The sequence below is a fragment of the Ochotona princeps genome, chromosome 18 (assembly GCF_030435755.1).
Source record: "Ochotona princeps isolate mOchPri1 chromosome 18, mOchPri1.hap1, whole genome shotgun sequence".
In the NCBI taxonomy this organism is placed as follows: domain Eukaryota; kingdom Metazoa; phylum Chordata; class Mammalia; order Lagomorpha; family Ochotonidae; genus Ochotona; species Ochotona princeps.
In genome coordinates this window covers 24812906-24835841 of record NC_080849.1, presented here as the reverse complement: position 1 = coordinate 24835841, position 22936 = coordinate 24812906, and the positions used below count along the sequence as shown (strand labels likewise).

At 38.2% G+C, this 22936-nt stretch overlaps 1 protein-coding gene and 1 non-coding gene across 3 annotated transcripts in view; both read left to right on the top strand.

Moving 5' to 3' along the window:
• PIK3C3 (phosphatidylinositol 3-kinase catalytic subunit type 3) overlaps positions 1-22936 on the top strand; it is a 90001-nt gene that overhangs the window by 2679 nt on the left and 64386 nt on the right. For both annotated transcript variants that reach the window (XM_004579690.3, XM_058676789.1), the window contains exons 2-5: positions 79-267; positions 4215-4358; positions 8027-8156; positions 20995-21081. In XM_004579690.3, the coding sequence (XP_004579747.2) occupies positions 79-267; positions 4215-4358; positions 8027-8156; positions 20995-21081 (550 nt within the window). The remainder of the gene's footprint in view (positions 1-78; positions 268-4214; positions 4359-8026; positions 8157-20994; positions 21082-22936) is intronic.
• Positions 14030-14140, top strand: LOC118758122 (U6 spliceosomal RNA). The gene has a single exon (XR_009247111.1). It is a non-coding gene; the product is annotated as a U6 spliceosomal RNA (small nuclear RNA).

The following is a 22936-nucleotide window of genomic DNA, read 5'->3' as shown; positions in this document are numbered from 1 at the left end:
ACTCTTGTTAGTGTTTGTGGAGCATGTATGGATTTGTTTAATAGCCTGATGTCTAACACGTTGCTCTCGTACTTTCAGAGGAAGCTTGGAAGGGAAGAGAGAACAGAAGAGCTATAAAGCTGTCTTGGAAGATCCAATGTTAAAGTTTTCAGGGCTGTACCAAGATACGTGCTCTGACCTTTATGTTACTTGTCAAGTTTTTGCAGAAGGAAAGCCTCTGGCCTTGCCAGTGAGAACATCTTACAAGGCCTTTAGTACGAGATGGAAGTAAGTTATTTTCTTGTATGTGATGTATTGCAGACTATTCTTCCTGTTCTTTATAAAAGTTGTGATTGTAAGGATTTCAGAGAAATTTTCTGTTTGTGCTTATTGATCAAATAGTTGAAACACAATACATGTAGTATTATATGTAGCAGTGTTATAACTGCCGTGGAAAGTTCCATGACTAAAATCAAAACTCTGTAGAGTGTGTAAATTCTGTACCCATTCTGTGTCCCTGAGTGTGTGAATGCTTCAGGATAGTCTGAAACGATGTCCAGTTTGCTAAAAGGGGTACAAATCTTTAGAGAGAGTCTTGTCAACTGTTCAGGTATTAATTACCTATGAAAGTTTATGTTTGGGTTTGTGGTTTATTCAGCATGATACATTAACAAAATGTTGGGATGCAGGGTAAATGCAAATAAGGTGAAAGCTTTGTTTTCCTGCCAAATTATTGTGGATCCTTAATCATACTTCTTGTGACATTTGTATAATAAAGTATATGGTTGTTCAGTCAGTGAATATTATTCAACATCCAGTAGAATGACAAGATTGTATATTCTTAAGGGAAAGGGTTCTGCAGAAGATGTGGCCGCATGGACAGCCAGTAGGTGCTGTGTGTAAGGAGGTAACTCCATACCAACTGCAGAAGCCTGAATTTTTGTGATTTGACTGCATCAGAAATATCTTCTATGATGTAATTTTTAATAGTGTCAGTGGATATATAAACATGTACACAGAAATGTGTGTACTTTTTTGTTCTTCACAGTTTGTGACCTATAAAAGTAAAGCATGTAATGCAGCAAAGTTCTAAATCCACATCTGAGTACTAACTAGTTACTAGCTTCTGATAATTTTGTATTCCTACCAGTTCTTTGAAGCAAATTCTAAAGATTATATAATCCTAAATGTTTATGTAAATAATTTTCATATCTTTTTAAAAATATTTCATCTGGTTTTAAATGAGTTACAAAGAGAAGAGAAATAACAGGACATTGCATCTGCTGGTACAGTGAACAGATGGGCTTAGTTCCTGGCCAGATTGAAGCCAGGACCTTTTTTTAAGGGCTTGGGCTATCTTCTGGTGTTTTCCCAGGCACAGTAGCAGGAGGCTAGATGGAAAGTGGAGCTTCTGGGACTTGAACTGGTGCCAGTATGGGATGCTGATGTTGAAATGCTGGCCTATATAAGTCTATAAAAACTGCAATACCGCATCACACGTAAATCAAAAGACCATATTTTCTCAGTTGTATTAGAGGTTGTTAAGCTGAAAGGAGGAACTCTTCAAAAACCCTGAAATTGTGTGTGAAATGTTACATCTTTTAAAAAAAATTGTATTTGTGATGGTTTTTATATAGTTGATTAGGGTGTGAAGAGTCAAGGGCTAGAGGCAAGTGGGTGAGATCATTGTTTACACATTCTCTTTTTTCTTCCTATATCTGGGGAAAGGTGGGAGATAAGGGGAGAAGCCACACCCAGCCTCCCAACCATCCCAGGTTCCCCACTGTGGAGCATGTTCCCAGGGTCCTGCTCAAGTGGTTTTGATAGTTCAACTGCTCTGACAACTGTTTATCCTGCAACTCCAATCACGATGCAATCTTTCCAGAATTGACTGGCTGACATAGTTCACCTTTGAGGCTCCATTTGCTCATATATTCACTGCCAGCACTTGACTGGGGTGATTGATCAATTTGTTCCGTCCTCTGTACTCTGGTATGGTACCAGGTGTTCTTTGCCGACTAATATACTGCCATATCATCTGTGTGTATCTGGATATACTGTCCACTGCTCTGTGTAGGCCAGTGAAGAGGCTCAGCTCTGACATATGCACTCCACAGTCAAACCATGGAGCCTGCAATTCTTTGCATGGTTGGAATTCTGAGTCCACTGGTTCAGTTGGGGTGTGGATAGTGGAGAATTGCCAAAGAAACATCATCTGAGAGCATCCCAGACCTGATTACAGGGTCTGGCACAGTCAGTCACCCAAATTGGCTTATACACACACTAGCATTTGCAGTTGCTGGATCAATTTGGTCTCTAGCCTGGTCTTCTACACAAACCAATGGGTGTTGGAGTCCAGCCCAATCCTGCCCATCACACACACATTCAGCCTACACACAAACCAGTGGGAGCTGCAGGCTAGTTGGAGCAACCCTCAGTAACCCCCACCATGCCCGCCCCCTGCCCTGGTTCCTGTGCTTGCCAGTTTATACAACACTCTGGTCTGGTTCAATCTGTCCTACATCCCACTCAGCTCTCATGTCAGTGGGCATTGGAACCTAGTTCAGCCCAATCAGTCCACTATCCGGTCCATACTGGTGCCGGCGGATGTCACCATCTAGCCACACTTGCCCGTAGTCCTGGTTCTTTTGCTCACCAGCAGGAGTGGCAACCCAAGAGGGAGGTGCCCAGTGTTTTTCTACTGGGCCCACTCCCTCTCCCAGATCCTGTATTCTCCAGGTGGTTCTGCAGTTTAACCTGACAGAAGTTGTTCCCCGTGCCAACCTCTGCCAGCTGGTACTGTCATAAAGGATTTGAATGGTTCTAGAGAGACATATAGGAAGTGTATGGTATCTGCTAGAGTGTCAATGCTGCAAATTTAGGATAGCATGTGCTCAAATTTATGGCAGATAATGACACTGTTAAGTATGCAGCTTAATTTTTAAAAGAATTTGATGGAAGACAAGTATTTAAATGACTTTTTGATTCGTTGTGAATTTGAATGTCCTGTATATCCTTAAAGTTGGTGCACATAAACGAATTGTCATGGAAGTTTTTGAAAATTCTATTAAACTTCCTACTGATTTGTGTTTAACCTAGACATTGATATCTCCTTTTGAGAATAATTTTTAGTATATAAAATAATTTTGAGTACAGAAAAATGAAATCTTGTTGTTTGCTGGATATTGGCTTGTATATTGTTGGTACAGCATTCTTTTGGGATCTGCCGTTTTAAAGGAGTTTAGATTATCAGATGAATACAGTCTGAAATTAAATGCAGAAGAATATTTATACAGATCAATAGATGGTCTAAAAAGAAAAGAGCTCTGTTTTCTTTACTACACTATTAAGGACAAGCATCTCTTGGTGAGATAAGATATTGTGCACAGACATGGCTTGGAAACACAAAGCGCTCATAGCTAAGCATTACCAGCATTAATGAAATAATGAGGAGCAGAAAAATCTCACTTAAAAAAGTACATTTTTCTAGGACACTCTGGTAACTTTATGAATGTTATAAACCTAGTAGATCTTCAATTTCTCTGTTAGTGTTTTTCTGCTTTAGTATCCCCAGAGGTGCTGTGAATGTAATGTGAATAATTTCTGTATTTTATCTTTGTAATATAAAATCTTGTGCTGGAAAATATCTAAGGAAAATCACTTTGGTTCAAAATGGGTTGAAATGTGTTTCTCAGAGAACGTTCAAAATGGGCTGAAATTTCTGTTTCTTTGTTAGAGAAGGTTGTAAATGGGTTCAAATGTCTGTTTCTCTGTTAAAGGACTAAAGTGCCATTTTTTTCCATGAACTTTATTAAAAAAAAAATTTGTGTCTGCAGTGTTTAAAACTGAGGTGGCTATTGCATATTTAAAGTGGTAACTTATTCTTTTTGACACTTTCCTGTGACCATGCCTTCATTTTTGGTTTGTTAAATCCTTTTTATAAAGAGTTGCTTATTTATTTCCAAGCCAGAGTGATACAAGGGAAAACAGAAATCTTTCCTCTGTAAGCCAGGAGCCAGGAACTCATCCGGGTTTCAAATGTAGGTGGCAGGGACTGAATTCCTCGAGCCATGGCCTGCTGCTTTCCAGGAGTGTTGTGGGGAGCTAGATCAGCAGTGGAGTGGCTGGAACCCAGATGGGGTGCTTTGTGGTGGCTTAAACACTGAGCCACAGCACCTGGTGGTTTGTTAATTTAAAGGACAATTTATATATTTGTGTTGACTTTATTTCCATAGCTGGAATGAATGGCTGAGACTACCTGTGAAATACCCTGACCTACCCAGGAATGCCCAAGTGGCCCTGACTGTATGGGATGTGTATGGACCAGGAAAAGCGGTGCCTGTAGGAGGAACAACAGTTTCACTTTTTGGAAAGTATGGGTAAGTATCGTATTCATTGAGTCCTGGAGTGGGGAGTGTCTGCCACAAAATCATTTTGTCTGATTCTGCCAAGGCAACTGCAGATGGGACTCAGCATTCGATCTTCTGTAGTAGATAGTTTTATGGCGGGTGAATAATGTGATAAGTAATGCAGTGTCCCTTGGCAGAAAAAAGGTTATACATCCCTAAATCTATAGTTAGGATTTTTTAACCATTTTCCTTTCTGGAAATCTATTCAGGTTATACTCAGTCTGGTTTTCCATGTGAAGCCTAGTTAAGTATATATGATTTGGTCATCTCTCTCTCTCTCGCTCTTTTTTTCTTTTTCTTAATTTTTGTCTGAAAGGTCAAGTTGCATAGAGATGGAGAGAGCATTTTCTACCCACTGGTTCACTTCATATGGCTGGTGCTGGGCCAGGCTTGCTCCATCCTGGTCTCCCACATTATCAGGCCCCAGATATCTGGGCTGTCTTGTGGTTTTTTTTTCCCATCCATTAGCAGCTTGTAAAAGGAAATAGATTATTTGGCATATACTGTATGTACATTTTTGGGCTTTGGTAGGAGTTTTCTTTGTCATATGGGTGACAATTAAGGATGATAAGCAGAATATAAAAGCAATATTCTGCAAATGACAGAAAGTCAGATGTTTAAAAATCAAATTCTCTTTAAGCGTTTATTTCAAAGTCAGTTACAGAAAGAGGGAGAGACAGAGCTTCCATCTGCTGGTTCGCTCCCCGGATGGTCGCCATGGCCGGTGTAGGGCCAAACTGAAGCTAGGATCTGGGAGCCTCATCCTGTCTCCAACATAGGTGGTAGGAGCCAGAGCACTTGGGCCATTCTGTGCTGATTTTTCCAGGCCATTAGCAGCCAGAGAATGAACTGGTGCCCATAGGGAATTCTGGCATTGTAGGCAATGGCATTACCTGCTCTGCTGCAATATCGGCCCCAAAAGTCTTTTTTTTTTTTAATTCGCAAATAACGTTTGGTGGTATCTGGTAATTAGTTTTGTTCTGAGAAAGACTTACTAGGAATTCTAGCCTCTATCTCCCAGAGCCTAGCTGCAGAGTGACCTTCCCAGAGAGAGGAGAACCAAGGAGAGCCAAATCTTGGGGCTGTGAGCTGTGGGGCATGAAATTTTCATTTGGAAATGGAAGCTGAAGTCTTTTTTTTTTTTTTTTTTTACATTTTTTTAATTATATTTTTTGATAATCTTTACATCGTTAATTAGGGTAAAAAGGTTCAAGGGCTATAGGAAAGTGGGTAAGACTATTATTTCCATATTGTTCCCTTCATGTATCTGAGGTAAAGGGGGATATTAAGGGAGAAGCCCCACCCAGTCTCCCACCCACCCCAGGTCCCTGATGTGGGGCATGCTCCGAGGCGCTTGTCCAGGTGGTTTTGATAGTTCAACAGTTATGAATCGCTGCCAATCTCACTACACCAAGCATGATGAGGTCCTCGAAGAATCCACTGACTGATATAGTCCATCTTAGAGTCTCCATTTGTTCAGTTTTTCACTGCCAACATATAGTTGAGGTGGTTGATTGACTTGTTCTGTCCTCTGTCTTTTCATGGTTGGGGTTCTGAGTCCGGCAGTTCAACTGGGGAGATCCCAAAAGAAACTTTGTCTGAGGTGTTCCCAGATGTAGTAGCAAGTACAGGGCCCGGCACAGTCCATTGCCCCGATCAGCTGGTTGTCGCAGTTGCTGGATTGCTTCTGTTTCCAGCCCCAACTTCCACTGGAATTAATGGGTGTTGCAGTGTTGCAGTCTGGCCTTATTCTGCCCAGCACACACTCGGCCCTCACATAAACCAGTGGGAGCGACCTACAATAACCCCCAGCCTAGTCGGAGCGACCCACAATAACCCCCACAGCCTGCCTCCTACCCTGGTTTGCCAGTATGTGCAGCAAAGTAGTCCATTCTGTCCCACATCCTTGGGCCCCTGCAACCACATGGGAAACCCAGAAGAAGTTCCTGGCTCCCAGCTTCAGACCAGATCAGTTCAGGCCATTGTGGCCATTTGAGAAGTGAACTAGCAGATAGAAAACCTCTTTCTCTGTCCCTATAAATCTGCTTCTCAAATAAAAGTAAATTAATCTTAAAAAAAAAAAAAAGAGCTAACAACAGGGCTGTAATAGCCCTCAATAGCATCTTTGCTTTATGACACACGGACTAGTCTAGGCTCATTGGATAATTTTCAACTCCAGACCTGGAATCTGTGAAGAAATTGTGATTTGTGATATGGTATAGACCTTAATTTTTCTATGTATTACAAAATATGTTTATTTTTGCCTATGTCAAAATTGAGATATTTCTTTATTAACCTGTCCGTCTTAAATGTGATACAGAAGGATCATATTTTACCTTGATTTTTTTGTCCGGATGGCTCACTAATCTTTTTTCATATATCTAAATTTTTAAAAGGCTTTACCGCAGTTATTTCTGAGCATATTGATGGGGAATATTAACATTATATTCTATGAATAGATACCTGTTTCTGCCCTTACTTTATCCCTCCTAAAAGACAATGGCAAATCATGTTTGTGCATAGTAGAGTTCAGTAAGATTGAAAATTTCCAAGGTGCTATTCCAGTTTTGTAAAAACTCTGCATGTAGTATTTGTACATGTTTATGAGGTAACTGTGACATTTTACTATGTATTAAAAGATGTGTACAGTTTGTAATGATCACTAATTGGCATATCTGTCACCCAAGACATTTCTCATTTGTTTGTGTTAGGCATATCCAAAGTCTTTTCTATGACTTGCAGCATTCACTTTCTCCATTTTGTTGTTGTGATATCATTCACACACTACAAAATGCATTGCTTTTTTTGTTATCATTTTCTTCTTGCTGTATTAGGAATCTTGTCTTCATGAATGAATGGATACATGTTTCATTGACTTTTTAAAGATTTATCTATTTATTTGAAAGGCAGAGTTTAGAGAGAGAGGGAGGAAGTGAGAAAGTGACAGAAGCAGAGATCTTCCATATGCTGGTTTATTCCCCAAATGGCCTGTATGACTGGAGCTGGGCCAGTCTGAAGCCAGGGGCCAGGAGCTGCTTGGTCTTCCACAAGGTTGGTAGGGGCCTGAGAGCTCGGGCCATCTTCTGCTGCTTTGCGAGGCCAGTGGCAAGGAGCTAGATTGGAATTTGAGCAGCCCAGACATGAACCAGCATCCATATGGGATGCTGGCATCACAGTTGGCAACTTAACCTTCTACACCATAGTGTTCTGGCTATCCCACATCTGATCCGACTCCTGCTTACAACCTGGAAAAGCAATGGAGCATGGCTCAAGTCTTTGGGCCCCTGACCCAGAAGAAACTCCTGGCTCCTGACCTCAAGATGCATTCAGCTCTGGCCATTGTGGCCAGTTGGAGAATGAACCAGTAGATAGAAGGTGTCTCTCTGTCTCTGCTTCTGTCTGTACTTCTGTCTTTCAAATAAGATTAAATAAATGTTTTTCTTTAAATTGTTAAAATTTTTGAGAGAGAAATGTCATGCAAAAAGTGTTACATGTATTTAAAGTTGCTAACTTAATACCTGTATAATCTGCCAGATATTTACAGCTCGAAATAGAGACATCATTTCCTTTTGTAGTATCCTATTTATTTGTAGAAATCTAAAATTTTCTGCCTATCCTGAGCATTCTTTTTTCCTTAGCATGTTTCGCCAAGGGATGCATGACTTGAAAGTCTGGCCCAATGTAGAAGCAGATGGATCAGAACCTACAAAAACTCCTGGCAGAACAAGCAGTACTCTTTCAGAGGACCAAATGAGCCGCCTTGCCAAGGTAAAGATGAGACTTTTTGAAACTGGAACATTCTGAACATTATCTACTGTAGTATATCACGACACTATGAGATCTTTCGTATCCTTTTAATTTTAATTGTTTAATACCATTTTTTGACATATAGTTTATATAACATAAAATTTACTATTGGAAAATATGCTATTTAATTTTTTAATAGATTCAGAGAGGTTTTTCTTTTTTTTTTTTTTTTTTAATCATCGTGACTTATTTTCATCAGCCATGTGGGGAGTTGGGGCAAGGAGGGAACATGATCTATTAGCAGTCCCTCTGTGTTTCCTCGCTTCAGCTCCTGGCAGCTGTATAGCTGGTTTCCATCTGAGTGGATTTACCTATAGTAGATTTTTTTTTTTTAAATAAATGGAGTCATACAGAGTGTTGCTTCATTTTTGTGCAATCCCATCAGTTTTGAAAAAGTGAATCTCTTAGTGAAATTTCAGATCATTGCCTACTTTTTCTAATAACACAGACTTAAAGATATAGGGTTGTATATACTAGATGCTTATGGTTTTGGAAATAAATATTTGATGTATAGCTGACTGAGTTACCTTCACCCCTCTCTGTTGACTTCATTTTGAATTATAAAACTCAGTGTAATTCTGAGCTTAAGTTTTCACAATGTAACTTTGTGAATATGCTTTCACAAAGTTCTGTTACGTGATGTAAGATCCCTTTTGTGTGTTGCTGTGGTGCAGTGGTCTAAGCTGCTACATGCAGTGCCGACATCCTATATGAATGCTGTTGGAATTTGAGCTGCTCCATTTATGCACCTGGGAGAGCAGCTGAAGCTGGCTCAAGTCCTTGGACCCTGCCAACCAGGTAGGATCCCCAGATGAAGCTCTTGGCTTTTTCCTTCAGCAGCTTGGCTGATCCCTGACCCAGGCCTGTCCACTGTGACCATTCAGGAAATAAATCAGTGGATGGAAGTTCCTCTGTCTCCTTCTCTGTGTCAGTAACTAACTTTCAAATAAATTAATCCTTTTTTGATAAATCCTGTTGCAATTGTTTAGAGACTTTTCATTTAAAATTTTTAATAAGATTTATTTATTTTTATTGCAAAGTCAGATTTACAGAGAGAAGGAGAGACAGATTTTCTGTCCACTAGTTCACTCCCCAGCCGGCCTCAAGGGCAAGAGCTGAGCCAATCCAAAGCCAGGAGCCAGGAGCCTGGAGCCTTTTCAGGGTCTTCCACATGGGTGGAGGGTCCTCAGACTTAGGGGCTGTCTTTGACTTTCACAGGCCACAAACAGGAAGCTCTATAGGAAGCGGGGCTGTTGGGATTAAAACCAGCACCCACACAGGATTCTAGTGCATGCAAGGCAAGGACTTTAGCCAGTAGGCTACTGCGTGGGAGCCCCATCTGTAGGTTTTGTTATGCGTAGGGACTGGATAGGGATGCTGGAATAGATTCCCCGTGGTTACTAAGGAATGACTTGTGTATTTCTCATTTTTATCTTTTTAGCTTGTATTAGAAAAAAGATGTGATTTGATAATGATCTGCTTTTTTTGCAATTGAAGCAGTAACCCAGCAGGAGTTGAATGATTCCATATTCATTCCTTTAGTTGTGTGCGTTAGCAACTAAATGATTACTAAGCATATTCAGAGCTAAATGAGATTTTAGGAAGAAACCTTCACCATATTTATATCAGGTGATAATTATCATTATCAATAACATTTTTATTTTAGAATATAGGCAGTTTTTGTCTTATTTTTCTCAAGGCATATTAAAATAATCTGCTATCTATATTGCTCAAATGGTTTTCAGTTAAGTCTACTGGCTTATAAAAATCAGTGAGTAAAAGCATATTGAAGTCTTTGTTATGGTAATTTGAACTTGGGATTGTCTGTATTTACCTCTAATAGAAATGTACTTTTAGCTTCTGAAGGAAATGGTAACTTCAGATATTTTTCTTCTTCTTCTTCTTTTTTTGTTTTTTACTTTTATTATTATTATTTTATGATACATTTCCATAGGCCCTGGCATTTTCCTTACCCCCCCTGCCCATGTTTCCCTCCGCCAGTGAGTTCTCCTATATTATTATTATAATGTAGTTCTTCATAAAGTCATGTGTCCATTATTGCGGGCATCGACAATGGCAAACAGTCCCATATCCTATTGTCAAGATATAGTAAACAGTTTCATTGGGAGACCATCTTTGATCTGGAAGTAGAATTGCATACTGTATTGTATCTTCACATCTGGATATGATAGTCTCCATTATACAGTTTTACTATACATCCCCTTAAAAGAAAAGCCTGAAGACAAAATCAACAACAAAAGAAAAAGAAAAGAAATTAAAAACGGCATGAAGTTAACTAACGTGCTGCTGAATGGTTAATGTGTCATTGAAGAAATGCAAAAAGAAATCAAGAACCTTCATGAAGAAATTGATACTGTATGATCTATGAGTCAGTGAACAATTTAATGAGAAAGAAAGTGCTTTGAAGAGATGAAACTAAATTAAAAAGGAAACAATCAAAATTCTTGAGATATAGTTTCTGCTTATCTTTGCTGGTGAGATGTCTTCTGTAGGCAACCTATAGAGGGTTTTTTTTTTTTATTGCAGTCTATTAATGTGACATTTGATTGATGAGTTTAAGTCATTTGCGTTCAGCTTTAATATGAATGGGTGGTAATTTGGTCCTGTCATTTTAGCAATAGGTTATTCATTGATTCAGTCTTCGGTTATTTTGCTGGGATGTTCTTCACATTTGCCTTTGGTTTTGGTGGGTGCTATTCCTCTTCTCTGTCAAGAGAACAACTTTAAGTATCTTTTGTAGGGCAGGTTTTAAAGAGGCATATTCTTTTAACTTTTTTTTACTGTGGAAGAATTTTATTACATTTTCAAAGACAAAGGAAAGTTTTGTTGGGTACGTTATCCAGGGCCTACAATTTTTTGCTTTTAGAATCTGGAATTATGTTCTCAGAGACCAAATAATAACCATCGAAACCTGTAATGTCTTTTCTTAAGGAGAACAATACAGATTGTTTGGAGCATTGTTAGGGAACTGTTCCCTCTTTGAATGAAGGTGTTTTGCTTTCTTGGCACTTTGTATTGATCTGTCCTTAGTGCTGCTATTTGAAGTTTTGAACCAGTTGTCCCTGCTATTCATGAAGAAAAGTTGTTTTGAAAATGAGAGCATGGATTAAGTTGGAAGCATGGACACTTGGTTTGGAGTACTTTACCATGGGAAGAACATTGCAATGAGACAGACTTTTGGTCAAGTAGTAAACTTAAAATATATTTTAAACTGTCCCTCCTCATATTTTATGATAATAAAAGCACTGACGTAGCAAATAACCAGGGTTATTTGTGGATCTAGAGTGTGGATTTAATGTTGGTTTGGAATAAAGTTGTGCTTGTCAATTTGAAGTTGTTGGTGTGTTGTGTTTGTGGCGTTCCTTTCTGTTCCTGGAGTGTGTATATGTAAAGCTTTATAATGCAGGGCTTGTGTACTCTGAATGATTGACTGCATATGTAAATTTTCTTCTTCTTGCTGTTTAGTGCCTGCTTCTTGATTTAAATGTTTGAGAAGCTTTGTGAAAAACAACTCTGTTTACTGGAAGCATGAGCCATTTGCTTGCCTTTTCTAATTCCAGGGAAAATGTAATGTATTTGTTATGATTTTAACTCTCCAGAGTGGATACCTTTTGGTATTTATTGCTCTTAACTTACAACTGTACTTAGGCATTTAGGATTTTATGAAAATTGTGTTATAGTGACATTCTCTTTTTTCATTTTTGTAGTTACACACAAAAAGAACGGTTGTGTAAGGTTGCACTCTGTTCATTGGAACTCTTGATATTATCTTTGATACAGACTTAAAAACTGGGAAGGAATTTGGATGCTCCGTATTTGTGTTTTCCTTCAGAAGGAATGGATTATAGATCTAATGCTTATATTTCTTCTACTACCGGTTTTAGAAGAAAATTGAATATTTAAATAGATAAGATTTAAGTGGTTGCATCTGAATGGTTTATTTCTTGTTACATTTTGATTTTCCAGTCATTGATTTTTTACTGTGACTATATATAATTGTTGAGAAGGCAGTGGCTTGATAATAAAAAGGTTTACATAAATTCTAATAAAAGTAAAGCATTGTTAGTGTACATTGTACCCATGAGTCTAAATAAGTAGCATAGTGACAATTTTCAAAGTGCAATGTAAGAAAGTTCACTCAGTTATTGAACCGACTCTGTCTTGGTAGCCTAGGGATAATGAGATGAGAGAACTATGAAATGAAGATTAACTATTGAAATGGGCTGTGAAAAGATAGTGTTACACAATTATTGAGCACAGATTTCAACTCCAAGCTGAATTTAATACTCTTATTATGATTTATTGCTCAACTATGAAAGTTGAATTAGCTGCACTGAATAACTGAAGTTGAAAAGCACTTCTTCAAGTTTGACATTTTTTAAAACCAAATTCTTGTGGAATGAATGTCATGGAATTAACCTCTGTGGTGATTTTGTGTCATTATGAACATTCCTTTGAGAAAAAAATGAATATGCGAAACGGAAACAAAACGGAGTTGTTCTCAGTTTATGTCTTATTTTTTTATAGCATCGATTTCTTAGCATTGTAAGGAGCAGGAAGAAATGAGCGTCTTAAAATAGGCAACCCCCATCTTCTTAATTTTCACTTTTAAATTTCCCTAATTTTTACAAGAACAATGTCTTTCTGTTTGATTTATGAAAATAATAAAAAGACCATATGTCTGGCCATGTTATTAAGCTTTCCTTGTCTGTGACTTAGCCTTTTAAAAATGATTGTGAGGCTTATTTGAGCAAAGTTGCTCATTGTTCCTGTATGACTCCATTTTTCAGCTTGTCATATTGTTGGAGTTTTATGACTAGGATGCATATCCACCTGGGGTTTTGGATGTGACTACCCAGCTTTAGTGTTTGATTTATATTTGAATCCATGTCTTTAGACATGAAAGGTTAGTGCAGAAGCATGCTTTTCTCCCTTCTCCTTTTCATTTTAGTAGCTCAGCTTGATGCCTTTGGAATGTGCTTCAGTTCCTGTCATTTTGATTAAGAGTAGGCAGAGGAAGTAAGAAGTAGATGAAAAATGCTCGCGTTCAGTGAGACACAGCTGAGCTGGGGGATGCTGAGTGTAGCAGGGCAGCATTGCTGTACTGAGACTGTCCTACTGCTGACATCCCGGTGAGTGCCGGCTAGGCGTCACTGTGAGGCCGGGCTCTGGAAATCTGGTTTGATGGCCAAAATGGATTATTTTTTTCTTGTTTTCATTTGACCCAGGCATAGTTTCTGAAGGAGTAGTTCATACCAGTTAGTTTAAAAAGTTACTAATCTATGGCCTACTACAGTAGCCATGTATTACAAAGGGAGAGGTAACAGGGTCGTTTTTTGTGTAGTCACGCAAGGCGATGTAGTGAGAAAGTTAGTAGTGACAGTAATAATGATAAAATCTCATCCATCCGGCTCAGGCTTTTCACAGGTGGTTCACTTAATCAAAGTGCTTTTTTTAGAAGGTTGAATAAAAAAGATATTGCTAATTTAGGTTAATGAAATAATTATACGTAAATACAAATTGTTAAATATGTAAAGTAATAAATACATACTAATTATAATTACTGTCAGAGAATAAACTGGTTGGTAAAAGGAGAATAATAGGAACTTTCAAAAACAAGATATTGCCTTATACATAGGGGTTGCAATTATTGTCAAGGTGTGGACTGAAGCCTAGTTTAGAAATAAACATGAACTGAGTAAGTTTGGAGATAGTTAACACATTACATTGGTTTGAGAAACTAAAAGGTGACACAACTCAAAAGAAACTGGCTTTCAAAGAGTAATTTGACCTAAGCTTAAGAAGGACTTATGTTGCTCACTTCGGCAGCACGTATACTAAAATTGGAACGATACAGAGAAGGTTAGCATGGCCCCTGTGCAAGCAAGGATGACATGCAAATTCGTGCAGCGTTCCATATTAAAAAAATAAGAAGGCTCTATGACAGGAACACTGTAGGTAGTATTGTCTGAAAATTATAAGAACAAAGGCCGTAAGGGTTATACAATATTGCCCATTTCCCCTTTCTAATGCACGAAAGAGGGCCTGCGAAAAGTAGATCTACAGGAGAAGTTGATCTTACTGTTATTATTTTTTAAAGATTTATTTAATTGAAAGAGCTGGAAGTAAGAGCTCGTCTATCCATTGGTTCGCTTCCCAGTAGTTAGGAGAGCCAGGCGGAAAGCAGGAGCTTCTTCCACATCGCCCAAACACTTGGGCAATTTTTTGCTACTTTCCCACATACATTAGGATCAGAAGTGGAGCAGCACCAGGATCTAAACTGGTGACCATAGGGGAATTGACTGTAAAGATTGATGAGTAGAGGTAATGAGGCAATCAGTGATTACTCCATGTTTCTAGTTGAATGTTTGGGTTTTAAAAATGAGTCTTCCTGTATCTGTAATTTTTATTTTAGCTATAGAATAATTTAAAATAAAAAAGTTTACAAGCATGCTAGACATCAGTAAATTCACTATCAGAGTCAAACATGTTAACAATTTACTTTTTTTACTTCCATTTTAAAAAGATGAAAATGTTACGAAGATTTCCCTCCTTCTTTCATTTTCCAATTTTTAACTTGATGGTATTTTTGATGTTTACCCTTGTTAACTGCGTTGTATAAGTGCTTTCATTTAAACTGCTGTTTAGTCTAGTGCAGGAGTTACTTTGTTTATTCACTCCCTCTCAGCCGTGCGCTGTTGACTGCATGGTCTATTGTAGAAGCAATAGATTCTAGATCAGTGTTTAACAGGAACAGTAGTGTAGTAGTCCTGCCTTTTCTATAATGGATATATTTCAAGACCACAGTGAGTGTCCTCTACTGTAAATAGTATTGAGCACTCTATACCATGTTTTGCTTTTGTAATTATACACACATATATCTTACGGTAATGTTTAATTATACAGTCGTTGTAGTTAGAGATCAACATTTACTAATGAAGCACATTGATTATGACAGTACGCTATAGTAGAAGTCATGTTGATCTGATCTCTGTTTATTTCTGGAATTTTTCATAATTTTGGGATGCTGACAAATTCAAATTATGGAAAGTGAAAATGAGTGTAAGGGAAGATCATTGTAGAGGTATTCTTGCTTTGGGCTTTACTTTAATGAAAATGCTTTATACATTTAACAGTTTGGTAAGATCCTGGCTATTCTTGGGTATTTGACTACTTGGTTTTTTAGGCAGCCCTGATTAATTTAGATTTTCCCTTGCCATGGACTGCACTGTACAGTGTAACTTACGATAAGCTCCTACTTTCTCTTTAGGAGTCTTGATTTTGGTAGTTTGAGGCAGAGAATGCCTGTATGACTACCATCCAACAAAAACCCCACCCCTTGAGTCCAAAAGGGTTTTCCTGGACTTCATTTTCCCTACTGCAGATACAAGCAGATCGGGTAGTGTCTTCCCTGACCTGGAGGGGAGTGCATAGGAAGTTTGTGCCTGGATTTCTGCAGACTCCTCCTATGTGTTTTTCCTTTACTGTCACTGTCATAAATCTTACCTGTGATTATAATTGCTTCTGATTCCTGTGAGTTCAAGTGGATCACTGACCCTGTGAGTAATTTAGTAGACCCCTCAAAAACTCATTAGTGCAGTTGGTTGGTTGAATTAAATATATTTCTTATTACTATTATTTTAGTTTGATGATCTTTACATAGTTGATTGGGGCACAAACGATCAAGGACTACAGGAAAGTGGGCAAGACCATTGATTCCACATTCTTTTTCCCTTTCTGTATCTGGGGGAAGGGTGGAGACAAAGGGAGAAGCCATACACACCCTCCCAACCATTTCAGGGTCCCCGACGTGGGGCATGCTCCAAGGGCACTGCTCAGGTGGTTTCAATAGTTCCAAAGTTCTGGATTGCTGCCAATCTCGCCATCATTAAATATATTTCTGTTCTATTCTCTCAGTAAGTCTCTAATATGATTTGTATTTTTTCCTAATTATTTGTTCAGTTAACTAATTTTCCTCCTGAAAATGTGTATCTTGCCAAGCATTTTAAAATGAGAGTTGGTTTTTATTTTTCTGAAACTTTTGTTTGTGACATAGGGAGGAGCAGAGAAAAAGAGTACATGACAGCGAGAGCTTCTGTCCTTTTGTTCACCTCCCAGATACCTGCTGGTACTGGGGCAGAGCATGCCCTGCAATGCAGTCCAGAGCTCTCCTGGGAGTGGCATGTGGAAGTCCCTGGAGTCACTCCTGCCTCCCAGGCCTACACTGGCAGATATCTGGAGTTGGGAGCCAGGGAGAGAACCTGGCCATGCCGATGTGGACTGCACATACTGTAACTACATGACTGTTGTATTCATGTGTGTGTTTAATTGAATCCTGCATTTGTAATTAGTAGTGTCTTAAGAGTAGTTTGTAAATATTTAATATACACCCTGGGCATTGTAAAGACTTGAGGATTTTTCACATTGTGTGGATATATCATAATTCATTTTAGCGTTTGTTTGTGGTAGATAGCACTTCATTGTTTTATGATGTTTTTGTCTGTTTTGCATTTTTTGCATGTATTGGTTTTATATAACTTGTTCAACTTGCTTTTATCAGAGAATCATAAGGTTTCCGTTGTTGGGTGCTTGTAAGATCAAAGTTTAGAGAAAATTCTACAACTTTGTGTTCCATTAGTTATATTCTGTCACATGCACTTCTTATTTTCTTAACTAGATATTAAACTCCTTAGTTGATCATACTACCTCTTAGTAAATTAACATAACTCCTTTCCCTGCTATCTGTGAACCTGGTACTTAGGCCTGATTCTTTTTAATTAATGCATATTGATTGATGACTGTTAATGATAAATTAAGTATATGAAAAAACTGATCAAGGAAAATTTATAAAACAAATCTTTTCTGCTTCTTTTGAAGTTAGAGTATGTTATTCTATTACTTTCCCTCTATCTTCACAGTAAACATTGTTCTAGTTCTCACTTTTTTTCTAATTTGCTTAAAGTAGAAAAATTAGGAGGGCTTCCATGAAAGTTTCCAAGAAGACTGATTTATTTCCAGCATAGAATCTCTTGTTTATATAGGTTTCTTCACTGTCCAGTGTGCACGGAAGCTGGTTTAGTTAGTATGTAGCACGGGCTACAATCCTGCTAAATCCAATATCTGCGCAATAAAATTTACTAATGTGCTGGCAAATAAGTTTCTTGAAAAGTGTGTTCCTGTTTATCTTTCACCATGAAGTTCAGCCAGGGCAGAAACATACTTTCTTTTATTATTTTTAAGATTTATTATTTCTATTGGAAAGTAGATTGTTATAGAGAGAAGGAGAGACAAAGAGAGAAAGATCATCCATCTACTTGTTTACTCCCCAAATGCTGCAGTGGCCAGAGCTGAGCGGATCTAAAGCCATCAGCCTATTTTGGGTCTCCTGTGGGTACAAGGTTCCAAGGCTTTGGGCCATCCTCCACTGCTTTCCCAGGCAGCTGGATTGAAAGCAGCCAGAACGTTGAACCAACATCCGTATGGGATGCCAGCACTTGAAGATGAAGGATTAGCCAGATGAGCCATTATGAGGCACCAGCCTTTGTTTGCAATATTGCGTATTTCCAGGGCAGAAGATATGAGGTATAATTATTACAAAAGCAGTCAATTAATTTTCTGTCTAGAGAGTATAAATACTAGGAAGGGGGTCATGTTATTTTCTAGGTGCCTTTAGCTAATATCAAAGCTGTTGAGCAGAATGCAGTGTTTGCAAGTACTTGTTTTCTGTCATGTTCATCACCTTTTCCCACAGATGCCTTCCAGTCAACGAATGAATGAATGCCAGGCTTTACCCACCTCTCGTAGCTTTGGTTTCATAGTGTGGTTTAATAGTTGGTCAGAGTGGGGATCAGTGGCCCGTGAAGTAGTCATATGTGTCGCTCTGCTTACAACCCTCACTGTGTGCTTGCACATGACTTTGCACAGCTGTTCTTTGGATACAGGTCAGCAAGTTGGCCTACTTTCAGTTTTGTCCTTGGTACTTACGCTTAAATTCCTCCTGTTCAGAATTATCTTCCTTAGCCACGTATTTTTGTCCCTTCCTTAAAACTAATAATACATGATTTGAAATCCCAGCAGCTTCCTGGGCTTATTGTTATGTGATTCTTAGGGATTCTTTTATTTAAATAGCTTTATAATCCCTTGCTGTTTAATTCTGGTAAATGTTAAAGTTCAATAATTACGGCATTATTTTTGTGACAGTGGCCTTCTCTTCAGAATTCTGTATAATTCTTTGAAGTTCTGTAGAAAACTGTTTCTTAGAATGAGACTTTTACTGATCTCTTGACCTATCTCTTTCTGAGAATAGGCATCCTAGTGCGAATTATTTCTTCACGAGCAATTTGAAACAGATTTCCCCTGCTGTTTAATAGGATGCAGATTTTCTCCTTGGCAAGACCCAGCTCACTAATATTACAGACTAAACAATCAACTGTTATTCCAATAATGAAATAACAGGTCGGCACACTGACCTGTGTTTCAAGTTCATTTTTAGCTTTTTGTATTTGTGCAAATTTACAGATTGGGATTAATCAGAAGCTGCTTTGTATTGGTAAAAAAAAAAAAACACTCAAATCCTATCTGTATTGTTAACAGTACCTAGAAGAATAAAGTAACAGAAATGACGGGCTGGTTATAATAATTGCTTAGAAGTTGCACAGTGCCTTATAGCTTATAATTTTTACAGCACTTTACATAAAATTTCTGTTCAATTCATGATTATTAATTATTTCACCTACCTTAAACCACTAAAGCAGAAAGTCTTATAATTTGAAGAACCAAAGGCCACTCCAGCAGCTCAAGTGTAGTGAATTATTTTTAGGGTTAAAGGAAATCATTTCTTTAAAAAAATTTTTTAAAGATTTACTTATTTTACTTGAAACTCACAGTTACAGAGAGAAAGGGGGAGGCACAGAGGAGAGAGCTTTCATCCGCTGGTTCACTCCACATATGGCTGCAGTGCCAGAACTGGGCTGGTCCAAAGCCAGCATCCAGGATCTTCCTTCAGGTCTCTGATGTGGATTCAGAGGCGAAAGGACTTGGGCCATCCTCTACTGCCTTGCCAGGCCATAAGCATGGAGCTGGATTGTAAGTGGGGTAACTGGGACACAAACCAGTACCCGTATGGGATGCCGAGTACCACTGGCAGATAATCAGCATGCTATGCCACCACACCTGTGCCGAAAGATTGCTTCAAAGAAGGGAGGAACCACTCATTTACCCATTGCAGAATGTCTGTTGCTTACACTTCAACTAGGGGCTGACTTTGCCATCTTTAACTTTACTCCTGCTTGTTTGTAGTGCAACACTCAGTTGTATTAAGTGCTTGGGTGGATCTCAGTGAAACGCATCTCCTTCTAGTTACATCATTCAATAATCTTTAGGTCTACTAGTCTGCCGTGTGGCACAAAGCAGCAGAAGTAGTGCTATGTTAGTTAAAGGCGTGAGAACATAATGGCACCATTGAGGAAAATTGGGGAATAACCATGTTGAAAAAGACACTTGGAGTGGGAGCATCACTGAGAATAATACATGGAGAGAGAGGTGCTCTACTGCCCTTCATATTCTAGGTCACCCCACCTTTTACCACCAAGGTATTAGATGTGAGGCAAGTCCCACCTCTGTCTACAAAATGATTAGTCTTTGGTGGTATTGAAAATGAGACTAATAAAAATTGTGAGAAACAGTAAAACGATTTTTACTATAGACACTGAATTTTAGAGTGATTTTTGTTGTTGTTATTGGTAGATAGAAAAGATGGATAAAAGATATTTATAGTGATACCACTTCAGTTCTATATAAACTGTAAAACTAAGTAAAGCAGAGGAATAGCAAAAATGGATGCTCTTAATCTCTTCCAAAGCATGTTGCAGGAGACACACCATGTAGGTGGTGGGCATATGTGGATGGTACCAACTAGTGAATAATTCCCTTTGCTCTCGATAGTCTCCCTAGCACTGAGTATATATTTGCTTTGCTCCTTTTGGTTAGTACAAATTTTAATGTGTATGTATTTATGTGTATGTGCATATGTGTACACCTTGAAAGTTAGCTCTAGTGATGGACATTTGCCTTTTGTTTAATTTTTCTTTAGTGCAAATTACAGTGCACAAATTTGTATGTCTGGGATATTTTAAACTTTATTACATTATGACTTTACTAATTTTAGGTAGCCATTTGGTAAATTTTTAAAATCAAAAAGGGTCATAATCAATATTGAACTAGGAAAATGCTAGGCATCTACCATTTAAGAAGCAGTCAACAAGATATGCTAAAACAAACATAAATTCTGGGGTTGCTGAAAATGGCTTTAGAACATGCCTGATTTGTATGTTTTATATGTATTAGTAAAGGAGAAAAATCCCCCAAACAATACTGTTGACTGTTTTTTTCCTCATACAAAAGTAGTGGAAAATCAATTACTATGCCATGAATATGAAATTAATGTGAAGTAAATGACAGAAATGAGTTGAACTCAAATATCTTAGGGCTATGTCTTCAACTGAGAGAGCATAGTAAGTGCTGGTGGGAACAGCTGCTGACAGGGGTATAAGTCATAGCTGCACATACCATCTGGAAAGTTAAGTTAGATTTTTTAAGTGCCTATTCTTCGTTACCTGTTGTATTAGGTGGAGAGTGGAATTTTACACTTTGATGTCATGCTGATACTGGGGACATCTCAGATTTTGAAACATTTTGGATTTTTGGACTAAAGGTTTTCAATTTGTATCTTTTTCAAATTCGCTTCTATTACAATTTCTCCATCATGTTTGTTCTGCAGCTCACCAAAGCTCATCGACAGGGACATATGGTGAAAGTAGATTGGCTGGACAGATTGACGTTCAGAGAAATAGAAATGATAAATGAGGTAAGTTTTATTCCCCTTTTCATTTTGGAATACTTTCTCAACATTTCTAAGTAAGTATTTTTCTTTTTTGAGAATGACTGTGTATTGACAGGTACCTCACAAATGTAGAACTACTGTGAATTTTGGGATAGTAAGTGGAAAACTAAGGAATTTTTGCCTTTCTTGTATTTTAGTGTATTGCTGAGTCTGAAGTAGGTAGTGGATGTACAAGTACTAAGTATCATAGGTGGAGTCTGTAGGCTTGTTGCCACACTTGCTTGTCCTGTCTCCCAGCAGCTCATGCTCAAGTCAGTACTGAATAAATCTTGCATCGGAACAGTACAACCTCTTCATTTTAATTGCTGTAGATCATCTTTAGCAAATTCTCTCTGGTTGATGTCACCTTTGTTCTGTAGTGAATCTAGGACTCTGTACCCTTAATAAAATTGCATGATTTAATGAGTGATTTACTTTTTCTTCACGTTTTGGTCCAGTGTGTGTGTTGGTTATATGACCTATCCCATATTGGGGTGGCTCACTCAAGTTGGCCTCCATTGCTGATATAGCTTGCTGTTAATGTGACTGGGAGACAACAGATGATGGTTCTGGTTATCCTGTGTCCCATGTGGAAGGCACAGATTGAGGTTCTGGTTCCTGGCTTAGACCTAAGCCAACCTCAGCTCTTGGAGGCATTTGAGGAATGAACCACTGGAAGAAAATTCTCTCTCTTTTACATTCTTCACTTCACATGAATAAATGAAACTTAAAAATAATCCATTTAGTCCTTTCGGAAGTTAAGATAGAAGTCTTATTTTTGTATGTTTATTCTAAAATGCAAGATGTTTGAAGAACAGAAATGAGAATTATATTTGTAAAATTAGGAGAGAAGAATATCCATGTCTAGTTTGTTATGACTGCTATCGGGCATAAGTGACCTAATTTATAATCTGTAATACTTGTTAGCAAGTAGGAGAAGCAAGCCGTTAAATTTTACATTGTTTATAGTTGGTGTTTAACAACATTAATATTTAGCTTAGATACTGAATTTCTTTACTAAACTTATTCATAGTGCATTCTCACATGCTCAGATTGAAAGAAATGTTTCCTTTTAAAATTTTTATAGTAGCCATTTGCAAAAATAGTTTAATTAGAATCCTTATTTTTCTGTTCTTCATCTTTGGTACCTTTGGGTGTAGAAAAGTTAGTGGTAATTATTATTCTGTCTCATCGTCTTGCTCATCTTCCACTCCCCTACCCTTTACAGAGTAGGAGACCATTACTGTTACCACACCAGACTGTAATATGCTTCATAAAGTTTAATGATTTAAATAACCTCTGCAGACCTTTATGATTTTGTAGATTAAAGGCCATTTATAAACCTGGCTTGGAATAAGAGCAATCAGTTATTTAGTTTTTGTTGTGTTTTTATAACAGCACAACTGTAATATTTGCTTTCTTTGAAAAATATCTTTACAGAAGGGACCAACATAGTTTTATCTTGAGGGAACAAATAACTGTTATACTAAAAGCTTACAATTGACAAAATATCTTAATTGACATCACTTACTTATGGGGCCCAGTGTGGTAGCTTAGTGGCATAAGGGCTCACCTTAGATGCACCGTGATCCCATTTGCTGCCATTTCCTGTCCCATCCAGCTCCCTGTTTGTGGCCTGGGAAAACAGGCAAGGATGGTCCAAAGTCTTGGAACCCTAGGGCCATGTGGGAGATCCAGAAGAGGCTCCTGGCTCCTAGCTTTGGATCAGCACATCTCTGTTGTTGCCGCTTAGGGAATGAATCAGTGAACAGAAGATCTTCTCTGTCTCTTCCCTTCTCTGTGTATCTGACTTTCCAATATAAACAAACAAATAAACACA